This window comes from Haliaeetus leucocephalus, unplaced genomic scaffold (genome assembly GCF_000737465.1).
Source record: "Haliaeetus leucocephalus isolate CR32 unplaced genomic scaffold, Haliaeetus_leucocephalus-4.0 Scaffold657, whole genome shotgun sequence".
Classification (NCBI taxonomy): domain Eukaryota; kingdom Metazoa; phylum Chordata; class Aves; order Accipitriformes; family Accipitridae; genus Haliaeetus; species Haliaeetus leucocephalus.
The window spans coordinates 219,822-239,405 of record NW_010973093.1 but is presented as its reverse complement, the minus strand read 5'-3'; the positions used below and the strand labels follow the sequence as shown (position 1 = coordinate 239,405).

The 19,584-nt window shown below is 58.0% G+C and overlaps 3 protein-coding genes across 4 annotated transcripts; all 3 read left to right on the top strand.

Moving 5' to 3' along the window:
- The first annotated feature begins 580 nt into the window (after window positions 1–580).
- On the top strand, window positions 581–3,994 carry LOC104839151 (CMRF35-like molecule 3). The gene is made up of 7 exons (XM_010579281.1): window positions 581–683; window positions 1,369–1,698; window positions 2,031–2,163; window positions 2,676–2,785; window positions 3,142–3,182; window positions 3,290–3,394; window positions 3,698–3,994. Exons 1-7 carry the CDS (start codon window positions 641–643, stop codon window positions 3,770–3,772), a joined length of 837 nt encoding a protein of 278 aa, XP_010577583.1. The 5' UTR covers window positions 581–640; the 3' UTR covers window positions 3,773–3,994.
- Window positions 3,995–8,244: 4,250 nt separating this feature from the next.
- On the top strand, window positions 8,245–9,569 carry LOC104839258 (CMRF35-like molecule 2). Its single transcript, XM_010579464.1, has 3 exons — window positions 8,245–8,278; window positions 8,696–9,031; window positions 9,478–9,569. The coding sequence occupies exons 1-3, from the start codon at window positions 8,245–8,247 to the stop codon at window positions 9,567–9,569; spliced, it is 462 nt and encodes a 153-aa protein (XP_010577766.1).
- A 2,943-nt stretch (window positions 9,570–12,512) lies between these two features.
- LOC104839150 (CMRF35-like molecule 6) lies at window positions 12,513–18,279 on the top strand. Of its 2 annotated transcripts, none has more exons than XM_010579280.1 (7): window positions 12,513–12,537; window positions 12,650–12,988; window positions 13,759–13,903; window positions 14,725–14,831; window positions 15,394–15,446; window positions 16,042–16,179; window positions 16,449–18,279. In XM_010579280.1, the coding sequence occupies exons 1-7, from the start codon at window positions 12,525–12,527 to the stop codon at window positions 16,539–16,541; spliced, it is 888 nt and encodes a 295-aa protein (XP_010577582.1). In that variant the 5' UTR covers window positions 12,513–12,524; the 3' UTR covers window positions 16,542–18,279. The 2 variants fall into 2 exon arrangements, with proteins under 2 accessions (XP_010577582.1, XP_010577581.1); XM_010579279.1 differs by having other exon boundaries at window positions 15,307–15,446.
- The last annotated feature ends 1,305 nt before the right edge of the window (window positions 18,280–19,584 follow it).

The following is a 19,584-nucleotide window of genomic DNA, read 5'->3' as shown; positions in this document are numbered from 1 at the left end:
GAGGGGCAGCTCTCCCACCCTGGCACCAGTGCTCCTGGTCACACCAGGGCTGGCTCTGGGCAGCACAGGGCAGATGGAAACTAAACCCCAGCTCTTCCAGCTGCTGCTCCTCATGTGCGCAGCCCAGAGCAGCCCAGCACATGGGTACCAGTGGGAGCAGAGCACGGGCCGCTGGCCAATAGTGATTTGGCCATCCTCAGTGTATTTCTCCTCTTCGACATCAGCTTTTCCCCTTTGAAAAGCTGAACTTAATTTTTCATTAGCCCTGAAACTCTTAAACAGAAAGTGAAGGCTGAGTTTAGCCTCGCGAGGTCTTTGCCTAAGCCGTCCCCCTACTTCCGACCCCCTTCTCGGCTTCCTGGCTGCCAGAGCTGCTGGCAAGGGCAAAGTTACAGCTCAGGCTGAGTGAGTTTGGAAAGAAGCGGTTGGTGTGGGTCTCCCTGGCCCAGAGGAACAGCCCTACATGCTTCCCCAAGCTAGAGAAGTGAGGCGACACCCACGCCCTGGGGGAAGTGAAGCTGGGGCAGGAAGCCAAGGAGCCGCACCGCGGTGGTGAAGGGCTGGAGCCCGGCATGGCCGCTACTGGGGACATGTAGCTCTGGGGACCGACGGCTGAGCCTGCGACCACCCGGTGAGCGGGATGCGGGCAAATCTCCTGGTCTGGACCTGGATTCTCCTCCCAGGTGAGAGCGGGACCTTCTCGTGTTAATGGGAGTGGGTGAGGGCTCACTGAGGCTGTGCCGACCTTCCAAAATCCACATCCTCATCCTGTAGTGACGGAAATGCCTCATGGATATATTTCTTTCCTACTTTCCCCTCTGCCAAGAACTGATTAATTATTTCAATCCCACATAGAGCTTGGCAACCTATTCTAACTCACAGAGCCCTAAAAACACCCTGTGGGAGGCTGCAGGGAGCCTGCAAATCCTGTGTCCCCCCTGTGCCATGAGAGCAACAGGCAGGGCAGGCAGGGCTGGCAGGGTGGGCTTCCTACCTTGTGCTTGCTGTCAGAGATGGCTTTAACAGAAACCGAAACACTTTGGGGCGGGCAGCAGCGTCCCAGAGGGGCAGCTTTTCTCAGAGAGTCCACTGGCAGAAGCAGAAGTGGCTTTCCAGGCACTGGGCGTTCACAGAGAGGCAAAGAGAGACCAAGTGGTTCCCCCCATGCCCTCCCTCCTTCCTCAGCCCCTGGCCCCACATAGCCTCCCCCCACCTCAAACCACCTCCCCTGGCTGTGGGAGAGGTTTTCCAGGGGTAGCACAAAGCAGATCCCGTGGCAGGGGGACGGGCAGCAGGCTGGGCACAGGCAGGAGGCTTGTGCGTGGGCTTGTGCTTGCCTGCAGGCTGGCATGGCCTCTTTCCCTGCAGGATGCTGGGCTCTGAGGGGCCCTGCAGAGGTGAGCGGCTTCCCTGGGGGCTCCGTGGAGGTACCCTGCGAGTACGAGCCGAAGCTGGTGGATGCCAATAAGTACTGGTGCAGGGGCAGCAGCTGGTTTTCCTGCTCCATCCTCGTTCAGACTACGGCCCCCGGAGATAAGGCAAGGGGGGACAGGGTGTCCCTGCAAGACGACCCCACTCGGCACGTGTTCGTGGTGACCATGGCGAACCTGAGCATGGAGGACGGGGATCAGTACTGGTGTGGGATCCAGGTAGCCTGGTACGACCCCATGTTTCCCGTTGTGGTGTCTGTTCTCCCAGGTAAGCACCTGGTGTGGCTGTTCTGCTTTGATGGAGGCTGGTAGGGCAGAGGGAATGGAGAGAGGGGAGGCTTAGGAGGGAGGACGGGGAGAGCCAGGGATGGAAGCCCTCCCCGTCCCAGTTTTCTTCAGTGATGCCCCAGCATCCCCCACCTTGCTCCCGTGGTGCATGCAGCCCCTCTGGGGCCATGCTTGGTGTTTCCCAGCCACCCCCATCACGTCCCCACCACCAGCCTCTGGGGCCCTGAACCCCCCAGTCACCAACCTCAGCTACAGCCCAGGACCAGGTAACATGCACCACAGTGCTTTGCTTCCCATTTGTTTATACCACAGTGCCCAAGACAACACACTATGACTTCCACACGACACAGGGGGAAGAGGCCACATCTGCTCCCACCTTCCCATGGACTGTCCTGGAGGTGGAAAACACCACATCCACGCCAAAAGTCAGAAGCCTGCAGGCTGGGTGAGTGCCAGGGCTACCGAGGAGGAGAGGGACCTTTCCTAGCCCAAGGACCAGGCAGCCCGAGGATGCAGCATCCAGCCTGCCACAGGGCTTTGGGGCCAGCGGGGCATCTCTGGAGGAAGCAAAATGTGATGCTAAGGAGGCTGCTGTACCCCTGCATGCTGTAGGGCTGTACTGGTTGGGGCTCCCAGAGCCTTTGCCCAGGTCCCACAGGGCTGCGGGGCACCCCAACACCCCAGGCAGGTGTGTGCTGCATCTGGGCACTTGTCCATGGAGGTGGGGGATGAATCTGTGCAACTCACTCATGCCAATTTGGCCAGACATGGCATGTACCCATGCACGGATCCCTGGCCAGGAAACTTGGGAGAAATCCTTGGAACATCCTTGCCAGCCCACGGAGTCTCATAGCCCCTGGGGTCATGCCAAATACAAGCACGAAAGCCCTCCCCAGGCCACAGGGCCATGGAGGCAGCAGTGCAGAAGGGCAGTAACAGCCTTTTCTTCCCTCCTAGCACCCCAAACCTGCTTGTCCTGGTCCTGACATCCTGTGCTGCGCTGGTGCTGGTTTTGGGCATCATCATCTGCTGCAGGATGAGAAGAGCATCGCTAGAGAGGAGTGGAGGTACAAGTGATCTGGGGGCCCAAGCTGTGGTTCTCCTCTGTAGGGTGGCTGCGGGGGTCCCCACACTGCTCCCTAGAACCTGTCCCCCCACCCCAGCGCACCACACACTGCCCTCCCACTCCTGTCCCAGGGGTGAGCAGGACTTGGAGTGAAAGGGGCTGGAGCCCTCCCCAGGACCCCAACCTGCTGAGCCCCACAGTCCAGGGTACTCTTGGCAAAGTCAGGCCAGACCTGAGGTTACACAGGAGCTGATGTGACACCCATGGGGAAGGGCTCAGGAACCCCCAAAATGCTCTCCTTCAGCAAAGGGAGCTCCGTATTTGTCTGAGCCATTTCTCTTGCTCTTCCCCCAGCAGCCCAGGCCATGGAGTGGAAGAGGTCCAAGGAGGACCTCCAGGTACCGTGGGTGGGAGGGTGATGGGACAGGGGTCTTGTGATGGCTCCACCATGAAGGAGCCACTGCCTGGAGTCCCCCTTGTCCTCAACACACCTCATGCCCTCCAGGTCACTGCAAGCTGGGAGCGAGCAGACGCTTCCAATAACATCTACATAAACACGGAACTCAGCTCGCCCGAGGATGACTATGAGAACAGCCCGGCCAAGTGGCAGGTAAAAGGGGCTGGGGCAGCTCCACGGGTGCACAGCAAGTTACCCCATGGGTGCTCCTTGTCCCCAGCCCTGTGGCAAGGAGGAGCTGCACCTTGCTTTGGGGTGCAGAGAGGAGGAGCTGCCCTGCTTTGGGGTCACACTCCTTTCCCCACACCAGCCTTTCCCTTCCCTTTAACAGCCTGTCCCAGGCAGCAGCTCACAAACCCAGCAGGAACAGGCATTATGTAGACTCGAGCTTTTAGTGCTCTAGCGTAGGCGGACCTGCAAAGTGCCCCAAATCTTTGCATTTCTCCACCATTTCAGGACTTTGAAAAAGGAGACAAAGTTTCAGTTTCCAGAGCTCCAGAACTGCAGCCGATCTACATGAACACACGCTGAGTGGCTCCGCACTTGGTCCCTCGCTGCCAGAAAGCCCCGTGTCCGAGAACGGTCATTCCCTGCAGCTCTCCCACCATCCAGGTTGTGTTTCCCCACTGCTGCCCGAGCTCTGTCTGCCTTTCCCATTGAGATTCCCTGTATCCCACAGAAGCAGCCCCTGTCCCCTCTGTACTGCATGAGACTGAGGACCCCAGCGTGCCACGGGGTCCCGCAGTGTGACGTGCACACCACAGGGCAAGCAGCATTGTTTATCCCCACCCTGCCATGAGGTTATTAAATGAGAGGAGATCAGAAGGTTTGGGATGTGTTTAAAATATCCTTCAATCAGGGGTTAAAAGCCCAGCATCTCCGGTCCAGGCTGCGGGGGACCAGGGGATGCTGGCATTCCCTTCTCATCCTCCTCGGTTCTTGTGCTTAGCAATAAGGAGCACATGGGGAGGAAGGGAAGGTCAGTGTATGGTCAGAGACGTGACCTCCATCCCTTCCCGGCCCTGGTGACTCCGAGGTGGCCAGGAAGGAGGTGGTGCTGCGGCAAATGCAGTCACCCCTGTTCCCACACAACCCTCAAAGTTCCGCTTCTTTATTTCCACCTGGCACCTTGTTCCCTTTCCTCCGTGTCTCTGCACAGAGCAAAAGGGCCGAAGGGCAGGGTGGGGTGGAGGGAAGGTCCTGGGGGAGCCTGGCTGCAGGGGGTCCCATTCTGCTCCCCCCAGCCCAGCCTCCTGTGTAGACATCAGGATTTCAGCTGCATACGCTGGGTGGAGGAGCTGCGGAAGGAAAAGCCCCTGTTTGGGTAGGTCTCGTCATCTACCCAAATATAATCACCCTGCTGCGAAATGGAAACATACACAGCAGTTTTAGAAAGAGGAAGGAAAACCACAAGGACAGAAAGAAAAAGAAGTGGGGAGATGCTGCAGAAAGGACCTGCGGACAGCCCTGCAGTGGCAGCCTGGGCAGCGGGCGGCCAAGCTGGAGCTCAAGCTGGGGGAAGCTTGGCTCCATCCCTGCCCTGCCATGGGCCACAGGAGGTCCCTAGGACAACCCACGCCTCGTCATCTGCAAGAAGATCCATTGCCAAATGGGGAGCGGGATCATGGGGAGAGCCACTGGCTGGATCAGCTCCAGTGATGCAGGCATGCTCCCAATTTTCCCCTGAGCCCCAGCATGGTCATACCTGAGATACAAAATTGACCCTCTCCCTCCACTGCTGGTAGCCCCGGGGCTACGAGGGCTACAAAAAATACTGGTGCTGGGGGGCAGCCAGGACTCCTGCTGCAAGGTGGTGGGGGTGGCAGGCAGGGAAGCTCCCCGGCAGCACGGCTGGGTCTCCATCCAGGACAGCCATGTCTTCTGTGTGATCCTGCTCATTGTGGAGAACCTCTCCGAGGAAGATGCTGGGAGTTACTGGTATGGGGTCAAGAGGACGAGCAGGGACCTGATGGAGCCGGTGTCTGAGGGTGGTCCCAGGTAAGCCCTGGTGTCTGTCTGGCTGGAGGTTTTGCTGGCCAGGACCAGACGCTGGCTTGTGGGCCAGCAGGGACCTGGGAGGAGGCAGTGATGCAGGATAGAGCCCCTGGGACCCAGTATAAACCAGTGGCAGAAGTTTGGAGGGGTGACAGGTTGGTTTCTTGAGGGGATGCTCGCAGATGCAGACAGAGCATGCTGGAGCCCAGTGCAGGGTCCAGCCCTGTCCTGTTTTTGGGGGTCCTGGCACCAATCATGGCACAGGCAGGATGGCAGAGCTGCCGGCTACAGGCAGCAGCGAGCAGTAACGCTGAGCCCCAGCACTGAGACCAGGGAGCTCCTGCCAAATGATATAACACTGAGTTTCTACACAAGGAAAAGGGGTGGATCCAACCCCATGGGCCTCAGGGAAACCTCTGGTTCACAGCGGGTGGAGAGACATGTCTTGCCATGGGAGACATGGCCCGGAGAGGCAGGTGGGCAGGCAGGCACAGGCAGGTTGTGTCCCTCAAGGATGCCAGCAGGGCAGGAGCATGTGCTGGGAGGGGGCTCACAGGGACACGCAGGGTCTTCACCCATCAGCCTGGGCATTTGGGGGTTATGCAGTGGGGTCCCAGGCCATTGCCCCCACTTTGCATCTCACCGCACAGCTGGCTGCAGAGGGGCTGCGGGAGGGCACCGGCACGCAGGGCACTGCAAAAGCAAAGCCCCAGCCTTGTGATAGAGAGAAGCAGCCCCACTCCTCTCCCCTCACCTCCAGCCCTGAGCACCCTAGTGCCCACCACGGTCCTGCTCTCCCTCCCGGCTGCTGCCGGCTCCACCAGACTCCACCGCATCCTGTGCAGGAGGAGGGAAGGTAACAGTGCCCACGCGTGCCCCGTCCCAGGCACACCCTGGTGCCCATCCCAGGACCTGGGGGACAAACCCACTCTGGGCATGGGGCTGTGGGGAGCTCCTGCTCCCAGTGACACAGAAAACCTGCCCCTGTGTCTCTTCTTTCTGGCACACTGCCCCCTCACAGCAAAGCCCCCGTTGCCCCCCACGAGCTGGGCATCACCACAAAGCCGGGCCATGGCCCCATCTATGACAACAAGCTGGACCTGGCAGAGGTGAGGGCCCCTGGTGCAGGCAGCGTGGGCAGTGCAGGCAGCGTGGGCAGGGGCCACGCAGCACGGCTGCTTGCTCTGGGCAGCCCCCACACCGCCCAGCTGTGTCCCACGGCTGCGGGGACATGCTGTCCCCTCACCAGGGTGGTCGCAGTGGTACGGAGCAGGACCCTGAGCCAGGGGACACTGGTATCTACACAAACACTGTGTCAGGAGGAGGTGATGGAGACACCGAGCCAACATTTCCTGGGAGAAGAGGTTTTCTACTTGTCCTAGGGGAGCATCCCTTGTGGGCAGAGGATCCCTGCGGTGCTACCCCTGGGGATGTCCTTATGATCACCCCTGGGGACGTCCTTGCTGCAGCAGAAAAGGCAAAGGAGCATTGCAGGAGGCGGCCGCTGCTGTCCCATCACTGTGGCGTCTTGGCAGCGTGACAGCCTCTGCCCATGATACTGGAGCCCAAGGCCAAGCTGGAACCATTCCCTGGCCTGTGGGACCCAGAGACCCCCTTGCCCCTGTGTTGCTTTGGCAGACTGACCCACTCCTCTCTGCTGGCAAGAAACCACATCCCTGATTCCTGCACAAGCTAAGAAGCGGGATGTTTTCCCAGCTCAGCAGCAAATATATTGCTTTGGGTTCAGATAAATCCAATAAAGTAATTCTTCTGCAGGGGCTCAGTCTGGAGGGGAGAGGGGGACAATCTGGTGCACCCACAGAGCTGCTCTGTTGCCACCATCCCCTTTGGGGGTCCCCAGGGCACCCCAGTACTGCTGGGGCTGTGTTAGGAGGGGGCAATGGGAACTGACACTCAAAGCAAGGAAGATGAGAGCGGCTGGGGAGGTGGCTGGAGCCCTGGCTGCTCGCCCTTACCAGGAAGGCTTTTCAACAGAAAGCAGGTTTGCAATCTCCAGCCACTTCCTGAGTTTAGATCTTGCTGTTATTTGCAGCGATTCGTCTCACAGCCCATCAGCCGGTTCACTGAGCCGGGAATGAATGGGGTTACTTGATGATCAGAAGGAAAACTCGGAGCTTCCTCTTGCTGTGGCAGGGGGCACGGGTTGGGCAGGGCATGGGGGGAAAGAGCTGCCTCAGCCTTCGGCAGCATCGGCAGTTGGTATTTTCTGCTCTTTCCAAGAAGGATTGAGGAAGAGAGCGGTCAGCAAAGCAGTTGCCTGGAAAGTGGCTTTGCTTTTTGTGTTTGGGTTTCTGAAACTTCCTGTGGAAACATTTAATTTCAGGAGAAAAAAAATGTTGTCACTCAAAACCCACGGCTGTGCCAGAAAAGGCGTTTTGGGGGGGGAAATGAGATACTTCTGCTTGCAAAGACAAACAAAAGCAGCCCAGCTCACACTGGCAGCCGGCTCAGGAGCCGGGGAGCAGCAGTGCAGTGGGGATGGCTGTCCATCAAGCCAGTCCATTATCCCAGTCCATCACATCCCAGTGGTCCCAACCATCCATCCACAGGGGCTGATCTGCATTCACTCTACCCCAGTCCCCAGACCCCAGATCTGGCCCAGCTCCCCTGCAAAGCCCCCTGAAGCCCTTCGGGCTTTGTGCACAGGGAAGGGGCTGTGTTCCCTGCTGGAACAGGCATCACAGCAGAGGAACCCGCTGCATTTTGGCATCTTGCTGGGAACCAGCAGCGGGTTCAGAGCAAAAGCAGAGCGTCTTTCTCATGAGACACCCCCAGTGTGAGTCACGGTCCCTGGCAAAGGGGAGGAAGCAACCGCCTTTAAAAAAGACATCCAGAGTCTGTGCGTAAACACTGCCCAGGGAAGCAACAACAGAAAGGTTTGGGAAACTCCTGGGATGCCCAGGTGCGTGTGAACCTGGCTCCATCCCACAGAGTGCTTTGTCAATAACCACGGGGAAAATTCCGCATCAGGAGCGAGAAGCTGGAAAATGAGGATTTTCCTGGTTTGGACCCTTTTCCCAGGTGAGACCCAGGAGCACAGGTCAGGCGGTTCCCACCGCACAGGCTCTGGCAGACCTGCGGAGAGGCTGGGACCAAGCCAGCCCAGGAAGCCCACCATGGTCATGGCAAGAGCCCAGCTGATACCGACCTTTTCTTCTGGTTAGCAGACAGCTACAGTGGGTGATCTCCAAGATATGCTTATATTGTTGTCATATGAACCCTGGTAATATGGCTTTTTGCTCATTTAATAACACACACGCTTGACGGAGGCTCTTTTTTTAATGACTGGGGACATCTCATCTCAGCACTGCTCCCTGATGCAGCGGCGGGACCCTCCCTCGGGACAGGCTGCTCCCGAGCATCCCGGGCTCAGATCCCTCCTGGTTCCCAGAGGCAATGCTGGTACGTGATTGCAGAACCTCTCCCTGTCCCCCACAGGCAGCTGGGTGGTGATGGGCCTTGCGCAGATGACGGCTGAGCAGGGTGGCTCGCTGACAGTGTCCTGCAGCTACAAACTGGGCTACAAGCTCTACTCCAAGCACTGGTGCCGGCGGGCCTGCCTCTCATTTTGCTTCACCTACATTGCCCAAACCAACGGCTCGGAGGTGACGGTGACGCAGGGCAGGGTGTCCATCAGGGACAACTACTTGGGATGCTCATTCATGATGACACTGGGCAGTGTCAAGCCGGAGGATGCCGGCTGGTACTTCTGCAGGGTGATGAAGAGCCGGGAGTTCAGCCCGCAGCACATCACCGAAGTGATGGTCTCCACAGGTAAAGCCAGGCTGGGAGCAAAGCAGGGGTGTGCAATGGAGCCTGTCACTTGGGTCAGAGCGCTGGGGACAGGGCCACCCCAGCCAGGGGAACACCAGGGTTGTCAAAGCAGGAACAAGCTCCTTGCAGGCACTGAGACCCGCTGGAGACGGCCCCAGTGCAAATTTGGACAAGGGATGGAGGCTGTACAGAGCTTCGTGCAGAGCAGAGCATCTCCCTCACTCCCGTTCAGCATCTCTGCTTCCACAAGCCTGTCCCTTGGGGGTCCCAGTTCCTCCCAGTAAAACCCCCCTTTTTCTTCCTCCTCCTCCTCAGTTCCCAGTGCATTGCCTGGAGACCCCCACCTCCACATCTGTGGCCAAAGTTTTGGGGGAGAGACCCCCTGCGCAGGGGGCAGGACGGGGTGTCGGGGGGTGTCTACTTTGTTCTGACTGTTTTTCTCTCAGCTGTTTCAACCACAACTGAGGGCAGCGACGTGAGCCCATTGACCACCAGCCGCCTGTACCCCACGGGCTGTGAGGACCCTCCAGTGCTGTGAGTCAGGGCTCAGGGTCTGGGCAGGCCCCCAACAGCATCCCCTGCCCTAAGACACCTTTTCCCCTGCATGCATCCCCCAGCCCTGGGTCCCTCCGGTTGCAGCAGCCCCAAGGAGCATCCCGGGGGCAAGCGGGGCAGCTGGCAGACATGCAAGTGCCCCAGTCCCCATCCTTATTGCTCTAGCATCATCTCCTTTCTCCTACACAGGTCCCAGCTCAGCATCACCTATCTGATGCTATTCCTCAGCGTGAAGGTGTTTGTCGCGCTGGCCCTGGCATGCGGGGCTGCCTGGGTGAGGAGCCGGCGCAGGAGCCGTGACCGAGAAAACCTGCGGCTCTCTGAGGCAGCTGGCAGCACCAGGGCACCGGGCTGCCCACCCGCCCCGACCACCTTGGAACCGCAGGGATGCCCTCCTTCCCCCTTGCCCCTTGCCCTGCCAGGGCTGCGCCACCCGTCACGGCCACCCCACGCCGGGAGGTGCTAGGATTTGGGTGCTTCTCTCCCTGTGAATCTTTGGTCCCACCTGGCAGCCCCTGCACTGGAGAGGGGAGGGTTTGGGGCACAGACAGCCTGCCCTTGCTGAGCTGGAGCTGCCAACTGAAGACAATTTTGCAATAAAGCCTGGGTATCTTGCAAGTGCCTGTCTGTGTGTCCACCTGCTCTCTCCTTGGGCTGCCAGCACTGCCCGGGGTGCTGGTGGCTGCTGACGCTGATGTGTGGGGACATGCTGCAGCATGTCTGGGGAGGACATGGGGTGACGGGGGGCCACACGGGCGCCTGCTCCACCATGGCCCGGCTAAGTCTTGGTGCAGGGAGAGGAGCTCTCAGCCCTGCCAGCCCTGCCCAGTGCAACCAAATACCCATCTCCAGCTAAGTGAGAGCCAGGGAACAGTGTCCTTCCACAACTGTCTCCCCAACTTCAGCAACTTTCCACCCTCAGCCTGAGAGCAAAGCTCACATCACACCCAGCTGCACCATGGGCTCCTTTTTTCATTGTTCCTATTATTCTCCAGGTTCTGCATCTTCAAAAAGCAGACACTTGCACACAGCTGAAACCCTGCAGAAACCCTGCTCCTTACATGTGCTTGTGTCCCATGGGATGGCTGACATCAGCAGCCACATCAGGGAGAGCAGCGTAGCAACCTCCATCCTCCTCGGGGCTACGCCACATCCTGCATTTCATGGCACAACCAGCTTCACCAGCATCCCCCCAGAAAGCTCTGGAGGAGAGTTGTTTCTCTGAAGCTCTGTTTAAGGAACCAAAATGCCCGAGGTGCCAGGAGCAGGCATGAACCAGGAACTCGCAGTCCACTCCAGCCCCACATGGCAAAACGTCCACTGCAGACACAGCAGTTTGGCTGCTGGGGAGGGAGCAAGCTGGAGAGCCCGGCCATGTGCCCTGCACCTCGGTGTCCCTGCCACTCCGCTGCCTGCTACTGCTGGTGAGAGCCCACTGGGAGTACAAGGGCCAGGGCTGTGCTTCCACCTGCTGGGGTCCCAACTCCTTGTTTATTGTTTGGTGGGTTTGAAGGGCCTGGGTGAACACATGGGAGCAGGGAAGCTCCAGGAAGGGGACACTGGGGGACCCGGGTGAGACCTCCTGTCCCTAGAATGCCCTATCCAGGGATGGCTCTTGGCACTGTCAGGTGAAGACAGCCCTGCCCCAGAGCCACCACGTGTGGAGGGGATGGAGGTGGCAGCTCCAAGGCAGAGCCATGGGGAACTGCAGGGCTCCCAGGTTGTTCCCTGCAGGAGAAGGGACCCAGCAGCAACTGCACAGGGACCCCCAGCAGCCCAGAGCCCAGCCCGGGTGATGCTCAGGGCAGGGACCCTTTGTCCACAGAGAGCCACTGGCAGGGGCCAGGGGCCAGGGCCAGGCACAAGTCAGGGACAGGGACAGCTCAGTTGTGTCTCCGCCAAGGAAAACCCTCAGCACTGCTAAACTAGAACTGCTGGCAATAAAGCTGTCTCCTCGCCTTTGCTAAGGGCAGAGCTGCGATGGTATCGGTAGCAGGTCCATGTGCAAGGCTTTGGTCTGAGCTGGGACCAGCCCATGGCTGTAGGAGAAAGACCCTGTGACACCCAGCGTGGGTTTGGTCCCTGTGCATGGGCTGCATTTGTCCTGGCTGTCCCCACATATCCCCAAACCCTTCCTCACCCCTGGGAGCTTCTTCCAAACGGTTTGCCCAACCCAGCACAGGCTCAGCCAGTCGCTGAGGGGTGGGAGACAGGACACTGGAGGGGACTGGTACTTCCACGAGACAAGGGATGGAGACGGAGGGAAGGCTGGAGAGACCTGATCAGGGTGCTGGGCATGAGGCTACTGAGCTGCAGAAGGGCTGTGCTGGGGACAGTCCGGGGGGACGTGCTGGCCAGGCCAGCGGGGATGGCTGCTCACATCCAGCTGCACAGGGACAGGAGGCTGCGGCTCCCCCTCTGCATGTCCCATGGAGGGGGGGACAGGGTGCCCATGCAGGAGCACTGCCCCCAACCTGGGGGCACGTTTGGGGCTCAGGGGGTCCCTGTGCAGGGCTGAGCCACCCCTCGAGAGGCAGAACCCCCGCTGGGTGACCTGCCTGGCCAGAGAAGCTGGGCAGTGTGGCAGCGAGGCAGGGGAGAGGCAGAAGTGCACCCCGCCACGGGGGCCATGCCGGGGCAGAAAGGGGAGCCCATGGGGAAGAGGAAGGAGCGGGGGCAGGAGTGCAGCGGCAGGACTCAGAGAACAGTGCACAGCAGTGCTCTGGATGACAGGGACGGCAGGAAGTCAGCTGAGACCAGACGAAACAAGAAATCTCACGCCCTCGCTAAACCTCCAGCAGCAACGGGTTTGGTACCCCAGGCACAAGAGGAAGAAAAGCCCCAGACACACAACGAAGAAGGAGCGTGAGGGGCAGGAGGGCTGCCCTGACGCGTGGCCCAGGCCAGCCTGCCCATGTGGCTCCTGCTGCTCGCTTGGATGCTGCTGCCAGGTAGGGCTGAGGGGACCCCAGGGGCTCAAGCCCCACACTGAAAAGGCCCTATGGGGCAGGAGGCGTCAGTGTGGTGGCAGCGGCACTCCGACAGCTCTGTCTGTCTCCGCAGGCTGCTGGGCAGTGAGGGGGCCTGGCACCGTGCGGGGATTCCTGGGGGGGTCCTTCTCCGTGAACTGCACGTACAAGCCCGGCGAGGAGTTGAAGCCGAAATTCTGGTGCCGTCCGGGAACCTTTTACACCTGTGATACTGACATCATCATCACCTCGGAGCTGCAGCCCGAGGTGCGGCAGGGCCGATTCTCCATCCGGGACGATCGTGCACAGCGGGTGTTCACAGTGACCGTGGAGGGTCTGAAAAAGTCGGACAGGGGCACCTACCGCTGCGGGGTGCGAAAGAGCGTAATCTTGCCTGATGAGAGTGACGACGTGAAGGTGATCGTGTCCCCAGGTCAGTACTTGTGGGTCCCCCAGGTCCAGTGTTGGTGTGTCTTCCACCAAGTGCTGGGAGCGGGGGCTGCAGTGAGGGGCACCCTGGAAGAGGTGGGTGCCCACGCCGCGTGGGGCTGCCTCAGGGTGTGTCACCAGGGCTGGGCAGGCTGCCACCATGGCAGGTGCTGCCTTCACCCATTCCCCGTGCCCAGGTCTCACCACAGCCCCTTCTCGGTGCCCCAGGGTCAGTCACCCCCATCACTGGGGTGCACCATCCTGCTCTCTGTGCCCCATTTTCCCCTCTCATCAGATCCTGCTGGCCCTGTCTGTGCTCTCCTTGCCTTATTTTTTAATACCAGGGAGTTCCTCACACCCCCATGCTGCCCCATTTCCTGCAGTGGGGCAGCCAGTGCCTGTGGGCACCAGACCCTGATGAACATCCCTCTCCGTCCCCTCGCCAGGGACCAGCTCCCATGGTGGGACACTTGTATGTGGTTGTTGTGTTAGTACCAGTCTAGGCATGGGGTGCCCACATGCCCTTCCTGCAGGGTGAACTCTGCTGCATGCATGCACATTTTGGGGGGGACCGGGACCACGAAAAGGCCCCTGGGCAGGGGCAGGGGATTACAGCCCTCCCACCTTGAGGAGTGTGCTCTGGATGTGGCAGAGGGGACCCAGCTTCTCCTGGTGTGACGGTAAGTGGGTCACTTCTGAGTCTCTGCAAAACCCGCAGCATTTTCCCCCGTGGAGGCAGGGAGGCTGACTGAGCCTCTCCTCTTTTTGTAACAGCTTCCTCTTCCTCCTCCCCAGCCCCGACCACCAAGGACCCTGATCTCACTAGCTTTGTATCAGTCCCCACGGAGACAGCTCCCTGGGGGGAGTCTGCACAACCAGGATCAAGTCACTCCCACCCCGAACACTTCGGCCCTCCACAGTGAGTACCAGCTCCTGCCCGCAGCGGTCACCTCCCTCCACGAGGTCTCTCTGGTGTACCTGGAGCCCTGCAACCCTCCAGGCTCTTCACACCTCCCTTAAGGATTCAGACCTCCTGCTTTTGCCTTTAGAGACCAGCATTTCAACCTCTCAGCCAGCCACTCCATGTGGAAAATAATCACAGCGTGCCTGGTCGCTTGGCCCCAGCAAAGCTCTGCTTGTTCCCTGTCCGTCTTGCAGCTTAAGCAAGGCGCAGGTTATCACCATGTGAGAAGTGGTTTCTGGCTGCAACGCTGACCCTGTTTCCTTCCCCAAAACTCAGAGGCACTGTTTGCTTGTGGGAAACCCAGGTCCTGGGCTGGGTCCTGTTCTGCTTTGTAGTCACATGCAGCCTGGCAGAGACAGCTGAGAAGGCATGAGAACGAAGTGGCAGAGCTTCCTCCCTCCTCTTCTGCCTCTTAGAGGTGATGCAAGAAGTGAGCAAAGCTGAGGCTTCCCATCAGCACACTCAAGGGGTAGCTGGCACACCAACCTCGCCTGGTTGCCCGTTACAACAAGGTCAAACGAGCACAAAAAACAGGTGCAGAAACCGATCCTTAAAACAGCGAAGACGCAGCAGTTCTCAGACCCGTTTGCTTCTGCAGTTTTCCGTTTGCTTTGCTCCGTGCCCAGCTTGCAGCCTGACCACCCCCACGCCTGCTTCCCTGCCTCCCGAGGCAAGCACCGTCACCCACAGCCACTGCCTGCCTGCCTGCTCCATGCTGGTTCCTCCCGAGTCTGCTTCTGAGAAGTGTGAGAAGAGAAACTCTTTTTTTCTTGCAGCTTGCAAGTGGTTGAGCACATCCTCACTCCAGGCATCATAATGGTTCTTCTTTTGCTTGCAATTGCTGCTGGCATTTTGGTAAAAATGTCCAGGAAGAGGAAGCAGGGTAAGCGAAGCTGTCACTGCCACACACACGCTGTTTCTGCATCAGAGCCTGTCTTCTGCTATATTTGTTTTTTCCTCTATATTTCATTTTTTCTCCCCCATTCCATACCTGCTCCATCCAGTTCCTGGGTCCACTACTGAGACCTCCAACAAGGAGGTCTCCTTCCCCCGAGGGAGCAGTGGGATCATCCCACAGGTCTCATCCCCATGGGAGCAGGGAATGGCAGCTCTCGGGGTGAGTGCTGCCTGGCACGGTACCCGCTTGAGTTTGTCTGGGCACCGTCAGCTTCTCCAGACATACTTGGTTGCGTAGGCCAGGCTTGCCCTAGGCTTGATGCAAAGTTTAAGGCCGGTGTGAAGGATGGCGAGGGACAGGAGGGGATGTCACCAGCTGGCACGCGGGGTCTGGTTTTATTTGAAGAACTGCTCCAGTTTAGATGGTTGATGGGGCAACAGGTTCCCTTCCTGCTTTACAGTGAGATTTGCAGTGGCAGCGCAGTTTTTTAGTACATTTCTTTTCCTCTGGTTTCACTCATGTCTAACCACATCCATGCTTCATCCAGCCCTCTCCGGAGCAGCTGTAGAGATGGACAGGACTCGCAGCACATCGCGAACAGTAAGATAAACCGCACGAGGTCTTGGGATGGCGTGCTCCGAGCTCGCCTGGAGAGGGGAAATGTTACACCCTGAGCTGAGCAAGCGAGCTGCCAGAGCCATTTGCTTTCAGTGAGGTCCATGGCCCTTTAGGCTGGGAGGGATCCTTCAGGCTCCATTTGCCAACAGAAAGACCCAACCAGGGATTTTGTGTGACTGTCGCTGAGTATTCCTGGGAAGGGAATTTAGGATTAAGCTGAGAGGTTTCTCCCCAAGCCCCTCCAAGAATGGGAGCTGCTTCTCTGGGTGGAACAGCCTTGGGAACCTGCAGTAAAGCACACGTGAGGAGGCTGCGGGGCAGCTGATCTTCGGTCACTGCTTGGGACATATTTTCTAACGTTTTCTGCCAGCTTTCAAGGAGGGGCTGGTGTCACTAACCAGGTTTCCCCTGGGGAATGTTGAGCCAGCCCTTGCTGCAAATTTGCCCCCAACGCTCCCGCAGCCATCTCAGCTCTCACGAGGACAGGCAGTGGGACGGGAGATGTTCCCATCCCTGGGGGCTGCAGGCAGGGGAGCAGCAGTAGGTTAAGAGTTCATCCTTTTCCTTCGCATGTCAGGGAGCGGATGCCTTGAACTATGCGGACATTAACCACCACGCAGGCACAGCCGAGAGCCAGCTGTACAGCAATGCCGAGGCTTTGCGCTGCTTGGCATACACCACGACCGAGTACACGGAGATCACGCAGAGCAATAAGGTAGGAGAATGCAAAGCAGTGCCGAGCTCGAGGCGGTGGGTGGAAAGCTGGGGCGGGTGGGCAGCGGGATGGGCTGGGTGGGTAGGGAGGGAGCTGCAGTGGGACATGCCAAGCTGGGGTGCAAATGACCCTGGGTAACGTGGGTGCCCTCTCCGGTCCCCATGGCTGCTCCTGGGTGCTTAAAGCAGCCGAGAAAGGTTATGGCAGATGGTGTTGCCCTGGAGCAACCCCATGAAGGGTGTTTTTTGTTTATCCCCCTCCTTTCCCAGCATTTGGAAGAGGAAAAAGAGGCTACGTATGCCAACATGCCGTCAGCTCCACAGCCCAGAGAAGAGCTCTACAGTACAGTGAAGAGGGTGTGAGCCGGCCCCTGGCCCCGTGGGCTGCTCGCACTGCCGGCAGTGCCAGGGGGACACGGGCTGGCTTTTGGCTCGGGCAGGAGCTGGCTTGACAGCGGAGCTGCTGCTCTTGTAGGCTAAGACATTTCCTTGGAGCAACCTCGAAGAGGATGAGGTTGAGCAGGAGGCATGGAGTGGGATGAAATCATCCCTCTGCATTTGGAGACCTCACCCATACAGCAATGGTGCTGGGAATAAAAAACTGCCTCTTGCATTGGGGTAGCGCAGGCCAGAGACCAGCCAGGCAGGGTGTGGAAGAGCCCGGCAGTGGTAGGCAAGGGTGGGCTGGGGGTTGTGGGTGGGCTGCCTGGCTCCCTGCACCCAGCACCCACCCCGCTTGCCCCTCTGGCTGTGTTATTCACGTGGGCTGATGCTCCCAAAACTGCTAGTCCCCTCAGACTTTTTTCATGTCGATGCCAGGCAGAGCTGGCAGCTCTTGGGAAGCAGAACAGCAAGAAATGTTATATCCAAATGCATTTGTTATATCCAAATACTGGGGGGCTCGGGTGGAGGGTGTAGTGGATTAGGGTCTTGGTGCAAAGGATATGGCAGAGGTACTCCTGTCCCTCCTGCCCGGCAGCTGGGAAGCGTCTCCCCTGACCCCCCTGGTCCCACAGCCCCCAGGGAGATTTGCTCCTGCTCTCTCTCCCCCGTCATCCCCAAGGACCCCCAGGCTGGGAGCACACGATGGGCTGTAACCGTGACCCTGCTCTTCTCTGCTTATAATTTATTTTCTGCCACCCACTAAATACGTTCTTGTTCTTTCGTGTAAAGTATTGCTCCTTTATCAGTGACAGGAACTGAGAATTTGATAGCATCTAGCACAGTATTTAGCTGTATTCGTACGGCAGCTTTGCACCACGCTAAAGGGATTATTGCAGAGTGTTGCCCCAAAAGCAGGTCCGACCCCTTACTGGTGCCCAGGTGGACTCCAGCAGCGTGGCAACCCAGATCTTTAAGGGCAAGGACTCTGCTGCTCCAGCACAAACCAGCAACCCCATTGCCAGCAGCTGAGGCACGGCTCCCCACCAGGACATTTCATGGGGCTGCGCTTGGGGCACGCTCTTGCCCCCTGCGCTTTGTTTCAGTATTTCTGTAATTGTTTTATTCGAGAAGCCACGTGGAGCATCCCTGCTCTGTCAAAACCAAAGGCGGCTGCAAGTAGATGTCAGTGCTATGACAGTTGTGGTTATTCCTATAGGTTATTCCTATATAAGCTTATCTTCCTATGGAAGCAAAATTCCTCTTGTGTTCGGTCAGGAGGTCCTTCCCACCCTGCTGAGGCCGGGCTTCAGAGAAGGGAGCACACAGGGAACAAACGGCGATGGCACAGACAAGCATCACTGCAATTTGTAATGAAAAGGAGCATCCAGCCAGATTCCAGCCATTGCTGGGAGAAAAGGGAAAGCAAACCCCTCTGCACCCACGGGAACAAACTTCTGCCACAAATTTCATGTGGAACTGGGGAAAAAAAAAGAAAATCACATATTGCTCTTCCTGCTCCCCCATTTATTACTGGAGATAATAACACCCCTTCTCTGAAGGAGTCAGGAGGAGGAATCAGTTGGATTTTTTTTTTAGGTAACCAGGTCCCATTATGCCATATCTGGAGGTAGTTTTCATGCTTTAAAAAAAAGAACTAAATGGCTTACTTAAATTAAAGCCCTCGCTGCTGCGCTAAGGCAGAAATAGCCGCCAGCTTCATGATGGGGGTGCACAGGGGGGTGAAGGGTGCGGCATCCTCGGGGTGTGCAAAGGTGGGGTGTTCAGCAGCACCTTCTGCAAGAGCCATTTTGAGCACCAAAGTTTTAACAGCTGAAGAGTTTCAAGCTTTTTCAGGTAACTTGAAGAGCATGAGAAATTTGCCTTTTCTCCAGCGTTAGTGGTGTTTCAGGGCAGCTGCCTGGAAAAGAGAAATAACGCCTGGCAGGTAAAACCTCTGCATTTTTGGCATTGGAAGGGCTGACTCCTGCTGGAAAGAGGGCTGGGAGCAGAAAACCTGAGCTCTTCCACACACACAGTCCCATGCAAGTGGTTTTGCCCAGGTAGGCAAGTTTTCCCTTGCCATGGGAATTTGGGCGCTGTAGCTCCACACAGCCAGGCTGGTTCCAGGGGCAGGGATGCTGATTTACACCGTGCAACCAACTCTGCCCCAACATCATGATTTCTGAGCTCTGGCTGTGGGAATCTGCTGAAAGTGGAGATGTCCCATCCTGGTGCACAAGCTTTCCTGTAACTCACCCCTTCCCGAAAGGGAACAGTGATTTTTCTGGAAGCACCTAGAGCTGCTTCTCCACCACCTCCTCCAGGCAGATCCCAGCTCTGGGCTGCTAGTTTTGGGGACCTGCAAGGCAGAGCCTGAGCGAGGAGGGACAGCAGGAGGGGATGGATACAGGAAGGTCTTCAACAGGACAGGGGTATTTTGGAAATTCGTTTTTAGAGCTAGGCTCAGTTTCTAGAGCCATTGTGTGCACCCAGCGGTGAACCTCATGGGTGAGGGAGTTGGATACGGCCAGGCAGGGATGCTCCCTGACGTCCACATAGTCCTGCTCCCTTCTCCACCCTCCCTCCGTCGCACCCGTATTTTATAACTCATTCAAGTGTAACAGGGGATGACTTCTGGAATAATTGTCACTGGAATACATATATATTCTGTAACAAAATTTGTTAATACTCAGGGGTGCTCAGCAGGAGAGAAAAGTCTTCTCCCGGCCAGGGAGGGAAGGCAGAGGGTCAGAAGCAGCAATCGAGCCTTGCTGGAGAGAAGAGTGGTTCCTGGGCAAACGGGGAGCTCGTGTGAAGCTGGGGAGAAAGACAAACCCCGGCAGGACAGAGCTAGGAAATCCCCCGCTGCCTGGCTCATTAATGAATTACTGTAGCCTGCAACCCCCAATTAATACAGAAGAAGAGATGAGCAGATAGGATGATCCAAGCAGAGAAGGAGCTTTTCTTCTGCTCTTGCCACAGCAAGATTTTAAGGAAGGGGAGATCATGAACGTAGCCAAGC

What these genes read in the sequence shown, in the direction of transcription:
- LOC104839150 (XM_010579279.1), top strand. An exon ending in GAACACTTCGGCCCTCCACA is followed by an intron (nt 13,904 to 14,724) that starts GTGAGTACCAGC and finishes TTTTTCTTGCAG; the next exon opens with CTTGCAAGTGGTTGAGCACA. An exon ending in CTCGCAGCACATCGCGAACA is followed by an intron (nt 15,447 to 16,041) that starts GTAAGATAAACC and finishes TTCGCATGTCAG; the next exon opens with GGAGCGGATGCCTTGAACTA.
- LOC104839258 (XM_010579464.1), top strand. Translation starts at nt 8,245, where the DNA reads ATGAGGATTTTCCTGGTTTGGACCCTTTTCCCAG. An exon ending in GGTTTGGACCCTTTTCCCAG is followed by an intron (nt 8,279 to 8,695) that starts GTGAGACCCAGG and finishes TGTCCCCCACAG; the next exon opens with GCAGCTGGGTGGTGATGGGC. An exon ending in CGAAGTGATGGTCTCCACAG is followed by an intron (nt 9,032 to 9,477) that starts GTAAAGCCAGGC and finishes TTTTTCTCTCAG; the next exon opens with CTGTTTCAACCACAACTGAG.
- LOC104839151 (XM_010579281.1), top strand. Translation starts at nt 641, where the DNA reads ATGCGGGCAAATCTCCTGGTCTGGACCTGGATTCTCCTCCCAG. An exon ending in TGTGGTGTCTGTTCTCCCAG is followed by an intron (nt 1,699 to 2,030) that starts GTAAGCACCTGG and finishes TTTATACCACAG; the next exon opens with TGCCCAAGACAACACACTAT. An exon ending in GGTCCAAGGAGGACCTCCAG is followed by an intron (nt 3,183 to 3,289) that starts GTACCGTGGGTG and finishes CATGCCCTCCAG; the next exon opens with GTCACTGCAAGCTGGGAGCG.